Source organism: Euphorbia lathyris, chromosome 4, assembly GCF_963576675.1.
Source record: "Euphorbia lathyris chromosome 4, ddEupLath1.1, whole genome shotgun sequence".
Lineage (NCBI taxonomy): Eukaryota > Viridiplantae > Streptophyta > Magnoliopsida > Malpighiales > Euphorbiaceae > Euphorbia > Euphorbia lathyris.
This window is the reverse complement of record NC_088913.1, coordinates 82,395,987-82,408,869: the sequence shown is the minus strand read 5'-3', so window position 1 is coordinate 82,408,869 and position 12,883 is coordinate 82,395,987. Positions and strand designations below refer to the sequence as shown.

Here is a 12,883-nt window from a genome sequence, read left to right as displayed (position 1 = left end):
AAAAAAAATCATGTACTTTACACCTTTATAGGTTTAAGTAATTTATCTTAGTTCATCAGGAGCATTCAGAGCTAGTTTGGCATCGCTATGCCCATGAGAACATATTACGAGGAAAATGTATTGTGGAAAAATAAAAAAATAAGAAATATATAATATTATATTATATTGAAAGTTATGACTATTTTGTTAAAAAAGAATTAATATCAACTTTTTTTTTTTGATAAGTTGTGACAGCTACTTTCCACAAAAATTAAAAAATGTAGCTTTTCCAGAAAGCAACTTTTCAAGTTTTTAAGAAAAGTAGTTTTGCATTTACAAGACGTTCTTTTTAACTGAAAAGGCTGTTTTTAGAGTTTAGGAAAACAATGCTAAACACGCCCTCAATTTTAGAAAAGAGAAGCGGATATCTCCGAAGAGAATAGGCTCTATGAACAGTATAGGTCATCAGACTTATACAAGACAACATTCAGAAGTAGTTAAAAGTATTACTTAGGTTTGGGTACTCTCAGAAGTAAGAATTTATGAAATGCTTATAAGAGAGAAATCTTTTTGGTATAGTTTAGTTAGCTGTAGACTTAGGAAAGTCTCGGTACCACACAGAGACTTTGGGTCCAAATCGATTCACATAACACGTTGCACCCTCAATCATCGGAATCCAACTTGAGTGAGGTGGTTTTAGGGAGCACTCCACCCATGCTACCATTTCACTTTCAAATTTTAGTTACATCACTATTTTAGACTGCTTTCTCTTTTAATTTTTTGCTTTCAATTTTTTTTTCTTTGAATTGAATTATCAAAATCAGCTGGTCCATTGATATTGGAGATAATTGATTGTGAGGGAAAGCAAGTTGTGTTGAGTTCTTTGTACATAATAATAATAATAATAATAATAATAATAATAATAATAATATCATTTGGGTTTGGGTGTACAGTCTGAGGATGCCAACCTGGTTGGGATGTCCTGTGTCTTCTATCTCTGTCCCCCACTTTTAATAAAATAAAAAAAAATGGAATACACCACTGTCCTCTAGAATTGGTTAGAAAAACTGATTGTCCCATAAATTGTAAAGGTATATTGTTACCCTTTTAATTTGTTTACAATGATCTATTAACCCTAAACTTACTTAAATAAAATTTTGCCCTCCTAAAATGGTGACAATGATTTATTAGCCTCATATGCTTGCTTTAAGTGATGCACATTTTAACTTATACAAATCTCTATTTATTCTTCCACGTGAAGTTAGGGAGTTAATAAGACATTCTCAGTAAACATGGCAGGTCGTGACAATTTTATGCGTCCTAGATGAAATAAAAGATAAAAGCTCCTTTAATAATAAACAAAAAAGATTATACATAACATATTCTAATAAATGATAAATAAATTTTAGGCCTGAAATTTAATATTATTTAAACATTTTTTAGACCCGAATGGTATTACTAAATTTATAGTAAAAAATTACTATATATATATATATATATATATATATATATATATATATATATATATATATATATATATAACAATTGCACCTCTATTAGTCTTGAGCCTAGACAGTCGTACTTCTAGTCTATGTTCAAAGCTGACCCTATAAGTAAATTGAAGGTATGACAAGACATTTTTAAAATTTAGAGAATCAATCAATTTTCTTGATCAAACTCAAGTGATTCGCGTGTTTGTAGTCACGTGCTCTAATCCTCTGAGATATAGGCTCCAACCCATCTCTACCGGATCTATTCCCTAAAAAAGTATGATGTATTAAGCCTAATGTTTAATTTGAATTATTCCTTAATTTCCTCATTATCTACCAACCTTTCTCAAGGTGATCTTCATAATTGATTACCACATTTTATTTATTTATTTGAGCATATATTGTAGTGAGTTATAAAGAGTGTGTCCTAGTATAATGTAATGTAGTAACAGAAGCAAACAAGAAGCTTTTAATTAGGATTAACATTTAGTCACATTGAAGGACCCATTCAGCACACAAATTTTGTAACTCACCATGAATGAAAGATGATTGACAAGACCTTTGATCAACCACTCACATCTTGCCACTTGTATATTCTTTTTATTTTATTAGAGAGTAGATAGATAGATAGATCTAAGATCTTTTTCTATTCTTTTTTCTCCCTAGCCAAACAAACATATCTTTTGTATATAAATATGGGGTAGATGAAATTAAATGCCCCAAATGTTTTGTCAAGCAATAATGCATCACCAAAATCAAATTGCCTGTCTATTCATATTTGCTTTGCTTGTATGATAATAATAAAGGATCACTATGGTCTTTGCTCTTTTAACTTGTGGGTAACATTGTAACTACTACTACTCAGTAAATTTCACAGATTTCATTTAACTTTAATAAAATTACTAAACTTTACATTGACTTCAATAATCATTTCAGTCAACTTAAATATAATAACTCATCAAAATATGGACATTACATATAAAATAGTTAGCTATATACTATGTGTCGCATAAAAAAAAGTGATTTCGTTAGAAAAAAAAAATTATGGGTTAGAATTACCACATGCAGGGGCATAGATAGAGGGGTTGGAAGTACTAAAGCACTCCCGACCTCTGAAACCACCTATGAGAGGGTGGTTCAATCCCTTATATTCACAATAGAGGAGTGCTGGGATGCAATTACATCAAATAGAAATATGATTTTGTTAGGTTTTTTTGGCTCATAATGTACCACATGCAGAGGAGGAGCCAGAAAACTCCTGACCTCCAAAAACCATCCTTGTAAGATGTGGTTCAGCCCCATGTCTCCACAATAGGGAACTGTTGAAAGGGCAATCACATCAAACAAAAATGTGATTTTGTTAAAAAAAATTGTGACTTATGATGTACAACATGCAGAGGGCATGGGATGCCAGAACACTCCCGATCTTCGAAAACTATCCATGAGAGAGGTTGTTAAGCCCATTGTCTCCAAACTAGGGGCTGTTGGGGGTGCAATCACATCAAAGAGAAATATGATTTTGTTAAAAAAAAAAAATTATAGCTTATGATGTACCACATGCAGATGAGACAGAGGATTCAGAGTGCCAGAGCATACAACTTCCGAAAACCACCCCTGGGAGGGGTGGTTCAGTCCCTTGTCTCCACAATAGAGGACTGTTGAAGGTGCAATCACATAAAAAATTTGATTCCGTAGAAAAAATTGTGACTTAAAATGTACCACATGCAAGGACGAAGATAGAGGGTCCAAGAGTACCAGAGCGCTCCCGACCTCCAAGAACCACCAATGAGATGGGTGGTTCAGCCTCCAATCTCCATAATAGGGACTGGTGGGGGTACAATCGCATTAAATAAAAATATGATTTGTTTGAAAATATGTGGCTTATGATGTATCACATATAAGGGAAGAGACAAAGAGTGCCGGAGCACTCTCAACCTTTGAAAACTATCTATGGAAGGGATGGTTCAGCCCCTCTCCACAATAAGGGACTATTGAGGTGTAAATTTGCACCCTTGATTTTCTAAGTCTACATTCACCCCTACATGGGGCGCGTGTGGTTGCTACATTATGCATAAAATTGAGACATGTTTGTTATGAATTATTATTTTTTTTCCGATAAAAGGTACTTATATATTTCATTAGATGAATAAGTACAAGTACACCATGAAAATATTAAGGAATAAAATCTTAATCAAGTATAGGCTAAATTCTAATACAAGATCTACAAAAAGAAATAACAAGACTACAAAATGCCATAAAATATAGAACTAAAATAAAAAGAGAACAAATTTCGTACTTCTCTTGAATCTAAATCCGCGTGAAAACAGCTACAAAACTAGCCACATCAACATTGCAACTTGAAATGACTATTAAAAGGAACTAGTGAAATTGAGTAGTTTTACTAAGCATAAAGGAGGTTGGGTGCATCTAACATGTGAATGCACGAATTCATGAAAACCACAAAAGAGAAGAGAGATAAGCACAAAAAGAAGATATTGAGAAATCAAAACAAAGTTGAAGTTGGGTCATCAATATTGGATGGGAGCAATCTTATTATTAGCAGACAGCTCGTGCTTCATTTAGATAATGGCGTGGCAAATAAGGTTCTATGGCCCCTTCTAAACTCATCCATTCATTCAATTTGAATCATCCTTAATCCACTGTTCAATCTCCACTTCATGATATGACAAAAAGGGGAAAAAAGAAAAAAAAAAAAAAAGAGAAGAAGATAACTCAATGCCTATATCACATCAATCTCATTCATTTTCTGGGCTTAATTAGACTCATAGTTTCCATAAATTACACTTGTAATCCCTCAACTCCACGGGTTTATGACATTGGGCAGATACATGAAGGGGCCAGGGAGACCGCCGGAACCACCATAATCCTGATGTAGTTCCAGCCCTGCTGTTTCCACAAAGTTTGACTTTGTGGTGGTTTCGGCCCCTGTCTTCAAGAAATATTGATGGGGTACTGAATTAGCACCCTCAAAATTAGACCAGGTCCTGTTAGGTCTTTTCAAATCCAAATTTCTAAATTTTACCTATTAGGCCCTCTCTAAATCACGTTTTTTTTATTAGATACAATTCTTTTACACGTTAAGAATTTTAAATACAATGTAGCTAAATTTTGAAAAGTTTTACATTGGTACTTAAAAATTTGTTCTTCACCACTCGGATTATAACACGTATATAAACGAAGAAAATTTGAACAAAATAGATTTAGCAAAAAAAAAAATTAAACACACGTGTATAATCGGCTCCCAACCGACCAATTCTATATTCACCACTGCATCCAAATTTTGCACTTTACCAAGATATGACACTTTTATCGTTGATCAAGATGATCATTTCAATAAAAAGGTAACTTTCCATTGTAGAACCGATGAAAATAATATTCTAAACAAATTTTAATTTTTAAACTTATTGGGTTTTGAGAAATAGCTTCAAAAATGATAATGTAGAAAATAAAAAACAATAGTTCTCTATGAAACGTGGTTCTCAGCAAATTTAATTTTTTAGAATTTTAGGTTTTGAAATCATCAACGGTTAAAAAAAAAAAAAAAGAAATCATTATATTGGTAAAGTGGAAAATTCGGAACTATGTATTTGGTTTTAAAGTTTAGGGGTCATCATAAAATTAATGGCAAATTTGAGGAAGCATAGGTGTAATTTACCCCTAGCAGTTTTATTCCAATTATCATCGTCTGAGATGCAACATAATGGTCAGAACTAAACCTCTTATTTGACTTTGTTTATTATATTGTGCTTTTAAACAGGAAATTAGCAAACTCATATGCCTGTGCTGTCATATGGGTGTCATGCCAACATTTTTGAAGCAGGTTGGAAATAAAAAAACAAAAATTAAAAGTTAAAAGCTTAGTATATAAGAACGTCTCCGATGCAATCAATTCCAAAATTAGCAAAATTTAACGCATCATATCAAAATATAATATTTTGTCCTCACTCTCATCCACGTCACTTTTGATAACTTTTATTTAAAAAAAAATAATTGTTCCAATAATAAACAACTCCAGAAACCACTGTAATCCCACAAATCATTATTTTATTATATATTATTTATTAAAACAAAGATGACAATGATGTCAAAAAGTGGTAACATTTCCAAAAAAAAAAAAAAAAAACCAAGCATACATTAGTCTCTTCAATGCATGTCAACTTCACCAAGCACTCATCTAAATTCTACCGAGCTTCATGAACTTGCCCCAAAAAATAAATTGTCTTCCTAAACTTACAAAATGCCTCATTGATAGTCTCTTGAACTTACTTAAAGTGACATGATTAACCCTTTATGTCCACATAGCAGAACATGAGTGGATTTTGATAAAATTGAGACGTATATCACTTTACGCAAGTTCAGGAGCGAATATATCAAAATCCAATATATCACTCTAAGCAACTTTAAAAAGCCAATATATCATTTTAAACAATAAACACACAAAATATATCACTTTAAGCAAATTCAAGATGATAACGAAGCACTCTTTATGTTAAGAGAGTAAATAGAAAGCCAAATTGAAGGTACGAGGAGTTTCTAGTTAGCAATTAAAGCGTTATGTCAATTTCGTTCCATTTGTGATAGTTAAAGGACCATGAGTGTAATTAATCCGCATTTCCAGTCACAAAATTTTGTCACTAAGTTTCAGTCAGCTCAATTTCTCTCATTATGTCATATAAACCAGGAACATTATATTATACAACCTTGTTCAAGAAAATCAACACTAAAGTGATGGAATTGCAAGATATATACAACAAGATGGTGTAAAAGAAATGCAGAAGGCCTCAAATGCTAGATCAAATAAATGAGAAGTCGGGTTCGTGGCCATCCTCATTTCTTCGATATATAAATGTAGCAAAGCATCATTTTACAATCACGTATATTTATCTAGTTCCAAAACCATCAGAATCCTACAAGTGTACCTGAAACTGGGATAGTCCCTGATGTTCGATGGCTGCGTAACGGGGGAAGCCATTCGGTACTCGCCTTTCTAGAATTCGTTAAAATGGATTGCACCGACTTTCCAGACAATGTAAGTTGTTGTGAACATTACTGTGCTGATTAAAACAACTGATAAGACCACGGCGAAGAGATCAGCACCTCCTGGAAACTGAAATTTCCATGCGCCCTCCGATAATCCTCGATCACTGTCATCGAACATGTTTGAAGGGGCCTCTGGAAGGCCGGATCTCTTTTTTCCCTTGTCACTTTCCTTCAGAGCATCCAATACTGTGGTGCCCATTTTGGATTTCTTCGAAGACTTTGATGAAGACTTTGGTTCTGAATTTCGACTGAGAACCCGGGCAGCCTTTAGTCTCTCTCTTGCTGTTAGACGTGACCTTTTTGGCATAGATTCTGAGTTTAGCGTTCTCTCTTGTTTCAGACCCGAAGAAAGTTCAGAGGTTTGAAGTCCTGGCTCATTATCAACACTAGTTTGGGACTGGCTAATTCCTCCAAGAGAATCCGCAGACGACAGATTGGCGGATGAAAGCTGATTACCGGAAATTGAACTGTCAGCAGGAACAGGACCCTCATTGCTCGTGTCTGTCGCAAGACGATCACTGTCTGCAACAGAAAGACAGAAGATTTTTCTTCTTTCCTTTGTATGTAACCTTGAACCAATTATTCCGAACGAAAAAGTGATCTGGGTAGCCTTTGGCGATTGAGTTCTAACGGAGGATCTACAAACATGCTGGTAATTGGCTGGCAACTATAAAATTGAAAATCATTTTCGTTAATTATTGTGACGTACAAGTCACTCAAAATGCCACACCAAGATCTAAAATATAGTTGCGGAATGACGAAGAGTGAAAAAGATCTAAAATTTACTTAAGCATAGTTTTGAATTCATTCAAACACAGTTGGCCAATCATCTGTAACTTCTCGACAACGCCAAGGCTATAATCAACATACATATGATTAGAACCGGAAATATGTCAGATTACTGTGATGAAACCTCGGATCAAAACTACTTCTGAGCAGTTATGAACAGGCTAATTACACTATCAGTGTCATATATATCACTTTCATGGTCAATCGATCGCAATGCGTAAATTCAAAGCTAACTTCACAGCTAATTTCCCAGATACATCAAGAGAGAAATGCATAAACTTGCACAAAGAAAACCATAACGCAAAACTGATCATTCATACTTCAATAGCAGTTAACAGTTTGAAAATCATAAACTAACACTGAAAACCGAAATAAATATTTCTAAATAAAATAGGAGACAGAAACATGGGAAAACATGTAAATCATAAAAAGGCATAAAGCTCATTTGACCCCCTAAACTGTAGAGCCAAAATCAATTAGCCACTCATTCTCCTTAAATCAGCAATAAGCTAAACTTTGCAAAACCCGTCAATTAAACACAAACTACCATGCTTGATAAATGATCAATACAAGAGTTTATCATATCTACTGTGAACAAAGACATCTATAACCATAATACAAGAAATCAAAATATGGCTATATCAAAAGGGATGCCAATCCATTTTCTTCCATCAAAACGAGTGCTCTGAATTTCGTTGAAGGAAAAAACTAACTAAAACTATATAGCTGGGATAAATGCATAAAATCACTTCATAACTAACAGTGAAGATAAGAAGCCATCAAAGGCGACCACTACAGGATATGTTTGAACCTTTCTCGCAGCTGATTTTTGATGATTGGAGAAATCAAAGGAGGACAGTTCAGTCTTTGTTTTATTATAGGAGTTTCAAGGCCACCGTTGAACCAATAGTCCAACAAAAGATAACGAATGGCCTTTTCCGAGTTCTAGAAATTGCATCATAATTAGGAAATGTTGTTGATCTACAAGACATACTGGTGAAGTTTAACACGGTTTAAACTCAGTTATTTTGTGTTTAATTGATGGATTTTGCAAAGTTTAGGGACCTTATTGCTGATTTGAGGAGAATGGGGGGCTAATTGATTTTGGCTTCATAGTTCAAGGGGCCAAATGGGCTTTATGCCATCATAAAATATTGACGATATATTTATAAACATTAAAATTATAAGATAGATGTTGCAGATTTTTATTACATGAAAAAGAATGGCATACACTACACAAAAATTAATATGTGTGCAAAATAATGACATGGCGTGCCATTCAGCTTTCACTAATGGCGCATAATTGCAACCAAAACTTTTTATACATGGAAACTTTGATGGGGATGATATGACATTAATGAAAGGTGAATGAATGTTACTTCATCATTCTGGCGAGTTCTTATCCTTAAAAAGTTCAGTGATTTTTTTGGCACGAATTACTTTTTTGTAATGAAACATTCTTAAAAGTCCAATCTTTATCAATTATTGTTCAATAATCATAAGAACACCAACACCTTTTTCCACGACGATAACTACATGAACATAAATAGTTAAAGAGACCAGTACGTATTACATGAATGTGACTCCAAACCTTTAGAACAAGTTCTCTTAGGGAAATGTAGGAAATGTTCAAAGATAGTTATAAAAGACACGCTCAGGCGCAAAAGGCACTGAGCTCCAGGCATGTCACCTGAGAATTCAAAAGGCCGGCTCTGTTCAAGAGATGCTTCACCTAAGTTCGCCTTTCTTTCTGATTCTGTGCCTAGTGCCTCGTCTGAGATGTGCCTAGGCCCAAATTTAGAATCTAAACAGTGTTTTTTAAGGTTCCAAGTAAAAAATAGGATGTTTTAATCTCAGTTCTTTCCTATCTATATGATCTAAGGCTGAAATTAAATCAGAATAAAGACAAATAAATAAAAAAACAAAGAAGATTTGGACGGAAATATCGTAAAGAACAACACAAGAAAACGCTGCTCCATTTTAAGAGTTTAAAAATATCGCGAATGGAAACTTTAGTCTTGATGAAAAGTAACTATTATACTAGGCTTAATACCTTCCTACTCCCCCCCCCCCCCCCCCCCCCCTCTTCCAAGTTGTCCCGATATTGCAACTGACCCCCCCCAAACTTAGACTTGTGACAACTAACCCCTCAACTTGCTTATTTGAAACAAATACCCCCTCAAATAGGTTCATATTTGTGATTTCGGGAGTTCTTTTTGACCTTTAGTTAATGTATAAGTAGATTAGTTAGATTTAGCAACCGATATTTTGGAAATCTTTTACGTCTGATGTAATATTATGTCGAATGTTTTTTGGGGTTTAGGGGTTATCTGTTCCAAAAACTTGAGGAGTTATTTGTTCCAATTGAGCAATTTGAGGGGTTATTTGTTCCAAATAAGCAAGTTGAGGAGGTTAGTTGTCACAAGTCTAAGTTCGGGGGGTCAATTGCAGGATTGGGACAACTTGGGGGGCTAGGAAGGTATTAAGCCAAATAGTAGCTAATTAACTTAGGATTTGGTCGAACTTTAGTCTTTAAATTTTAGAATTTGTACTATAAATTATGAATACGGAAGAGTTAGCAGTTAATTTGAAATTTATTTCATGATTACGATTATGGATAATCAAATATGATTTAGTTATTGACTACTTGTTGCATTATAGAAAGGTTAATTGTTGTTATTTATAATTTATATATTATTTGTACCTTGTGTTGCTCATGTGCACGGCTGAGCCTTGCGCATTGCACCCAGTGGCGGATCTAGAGGGGGGGCAGGGGGAAGCCGCCCCCTCTTGCCAACCTGTCCCCTGCCACTGTTAAAAGGTTGTTGCCCTCCATTGCCCAGTGTTTTGTTAGCCATCAAACTTGATTAAAGAAATATATTGGCCATTTAAATTCAAGTGACATATTGGTCCCCTAAATGGATTTAAAGTGACATATTCATCTCTAAAATTTACAAAAAATCTATTCTGAAAAAATAACCTCTACTCTTCTCTCTTCTCATCATTTGTGTTTTTTCTTACCAATGTTGCCCCGTTTCCTTTTTTTTTTTTTTTGGATCCATCAGTTGTTGCATCTAGGTTCTAAGACCCCGAATAGGTGTTTTCTAATAGAGCAACACAATTTACAGAAATAATCTATAACCTACTGACACGACAAGATGGATACATTTTATCATATATAATCATATAGAATATATACATAACATAACAAGATAACTCCAATTGACACCCCTAAGCTCCTGCCCAAAAATACATGAAAAGCAACCCAATACTACTTAAATTTGTAAGATGCGAAAGATTTTTACTCTAAAAACATGTTCCTTTTCTAATTAACTCACTCAATTATCTTAGCAAAAGCACCCGAACAATGAAATTAGCAGTTTCGCACAAATGCCATCTCAACAATACTGCTTATAAAATCAAAGCTAACATTCAAAAACAAAGTGAAAGACATATTCATAGCTAAAGCAGAGGAAATTTTAACAACCTAGAAGAAATTAAACAGTGGAAACCCTAGAATTGCAGTAAAAATGATAAACTGGAAGGGAAAAGATGAAATTATGAAGTAAAGAGAGAAAGAATTACCGTGGAGTTGAAGCCAACAAGTGAATTGAGAGAAATCGCCATCAAATTGTTCTAATTACGGCCCAACCATATATGAATATCTTCTGATACGAACAAAGGGAGAAGACGGAGAAGAGAGAATTTTGAGAAGAGTCTGTGGCAGTGATGTGGATCATCTGTAACTAGAAACGAAGGCGATGAGATGAGCCAGTCGTTGTACCACTTTCCTTCACAGCGCGTGAATGCCACATCAGCTTGCGGATTGCTGTTTACCGCCCCAAATTACTTATCATCATGGCCCCCTCTTAGACACTTTTGTCATTTTCATTTTTTAAATTCAAAAACTGAAATTCTCTTAAATTTCTTTCGAAATTCAAAAACCCCAACAACATTTATGGGACTTAAACACGCTAAAAGAAAAAGACTAATGATTCCTCCGATAAGTATTTTTATTTGAAAATTGAATCGAAAACATAAGTTTCATCTCCGGATTCAGAGGAAAAAATCATCCAAAATGTACTAAACGGGTGATTCACACCATTCCGCCTATCCGTTTCTGCCTAGGCGGAACGGGTGGAACACCCGTTTCTACCATGGCAGAAACGGGTGTTCCACCCATTTCTGCCATGGCGGAACGGATATTCAGTTCCGCACGGGTGGATCACCCATTTCTGCCATGGCGGAACGGATATTCAGTTCCGCCATGACAGAAATGGTAGAAACGGGTGTTCCACCCGTTTCTGCCTAGGCATAAATGGATTGTTCATCCGTTTCTGCCTAGGCGGAATGGTGTGAATCACCCGTTTAGTATATTTTGGACGAATTTTTTTATATATATTGATTGGATCGGTTAGTTTTTGGAGACGAATTTCAATTAGTGTAAATAGAAACGGTAGTTATTCGATTTCCTTGACGTTCTCGGGTTCATTTTTCATAAATCCAATTTTTGACTCGGGAGAGAGGATATTAAGTTTTTTAATGGAAAAATGAAAAGGGCAAAAATGTCCAAAATGGGGCGATGATAAGTAATTTGAGAGCGGTGAATAGCAAAATCCGACATTTACATATCCTCGAGTATAATATTACAATATTATATCCTCTAAACTTTGTATCTTTACATAAAAACCCTTAAACTTCAAGTCAGAGTAACATTAAAATCCAAATTAATAAAAATTTGTTAAAAATTAAAGAAATGATGAGACTTCAAATATACATTTGATCCTAATTTATGGAGATATGTATGAAAAGAGAGTTAATAATATAATTAAATTTGTGTATATCATCATTTTTTTATAAATTTTTATTGATTTAGTATGTGGGTTACTAAACCTAGCCACTAATTTATACTTCTAGCCCCGTAAATAGACCGAACTACCCTTTGCACTAAATTTGAAAAAACCAAAAACCTCTCAAGAACCCTATACGATTTTTGCTCAAATCCGGACAAATTAGTGAACCGAATCATGGATGGTGACAGAAACCGTAAAGAAAAAGCTAAAGTGGTAAGATTTACCGCTTTATTTCGTTGATTTTTACATCGAACTGAACGGGTTTTTATATATTCGCCGGAATCGCAGTCGGGCGTATGAGAATCACGCCCGACCTGCGGTTCGGGCGTATGAGTATCACGCCCGACCAGCGATGCGGGCGTGATAGCCACATGCCCGCACCAATGGTAGGGCGTGATACGCATACGCCCGAACCGAAGGTCGGACGTGATGCTCATACGCCCGCACCACTGATAGGGCGTGATGTTCATACGCCCGACCAGTGGTTCGGGCGTGATTCCCTTACGCCCACGTTGTTTTTTTATAAAAATGTATATTATTTAAAATTTTAGTAATTTAGTGTAATTTTATAATTTTAGTATAAATTTAGTATAGTATTAGCATGATTTTTACAATTTTATTAATTTAGGGTAATTTTATAAATTTAGTATAAATTTAGTATAATTACAATTATTTACAATTGTATTAATTTAGTAGTATTTTAGCATAATT

The 12,883-nt window shown here is 34.6% G+C and overlaps 1 protein-coding gene across 1 annotated transcript; it reads right to left on the bottom strand.

Annotated features, from left to right (window-relative positions):
- Positions 1-6,127: 6,127 nt before the first annotated feature.
- On the bottom strand, positions 6,128-11,065 carry LOC136227561 (uncharacterized). Its single transcript, XM_066016262.1, has 2 exons — positions 10,905-11,065; positions 6,128-7,197 (listed from the first exon to the last, which is right to left on the bottom strand). Exons 1-2 carry the CDS (start codon positions 10,944-10,946, stop codon positions 6,478-6,480), a joined length of 762 nt encoding a protein of 253 aa, XP_065872334.1. The 5' UTR covers positions 10,947-11,065; the 3' UTR covers positions 6,128-6,477.
- Between the last annotated feature and the right edge of the window lie 1,818 nt (positions 11,066-12,883).

What these genes read in the sequence shown, in the direction of transcription:
- LOC136227561 (XM_066016262.1), bottom strand. Translation starts at nt 10,946, where the DNA reads ATGGCGATTTCTCTCAATTCACTTGTTGGCTTCAACTCCACG. An exon ending in TTGTTGGCTTCAACTCCACG is followed by an intron (nt 7,198 to 10,904) that starts GTAATTCTTTCT and finishes TCAATTTTATAG; the next exon opens with TTGCCAGCCAATTACCAGCA.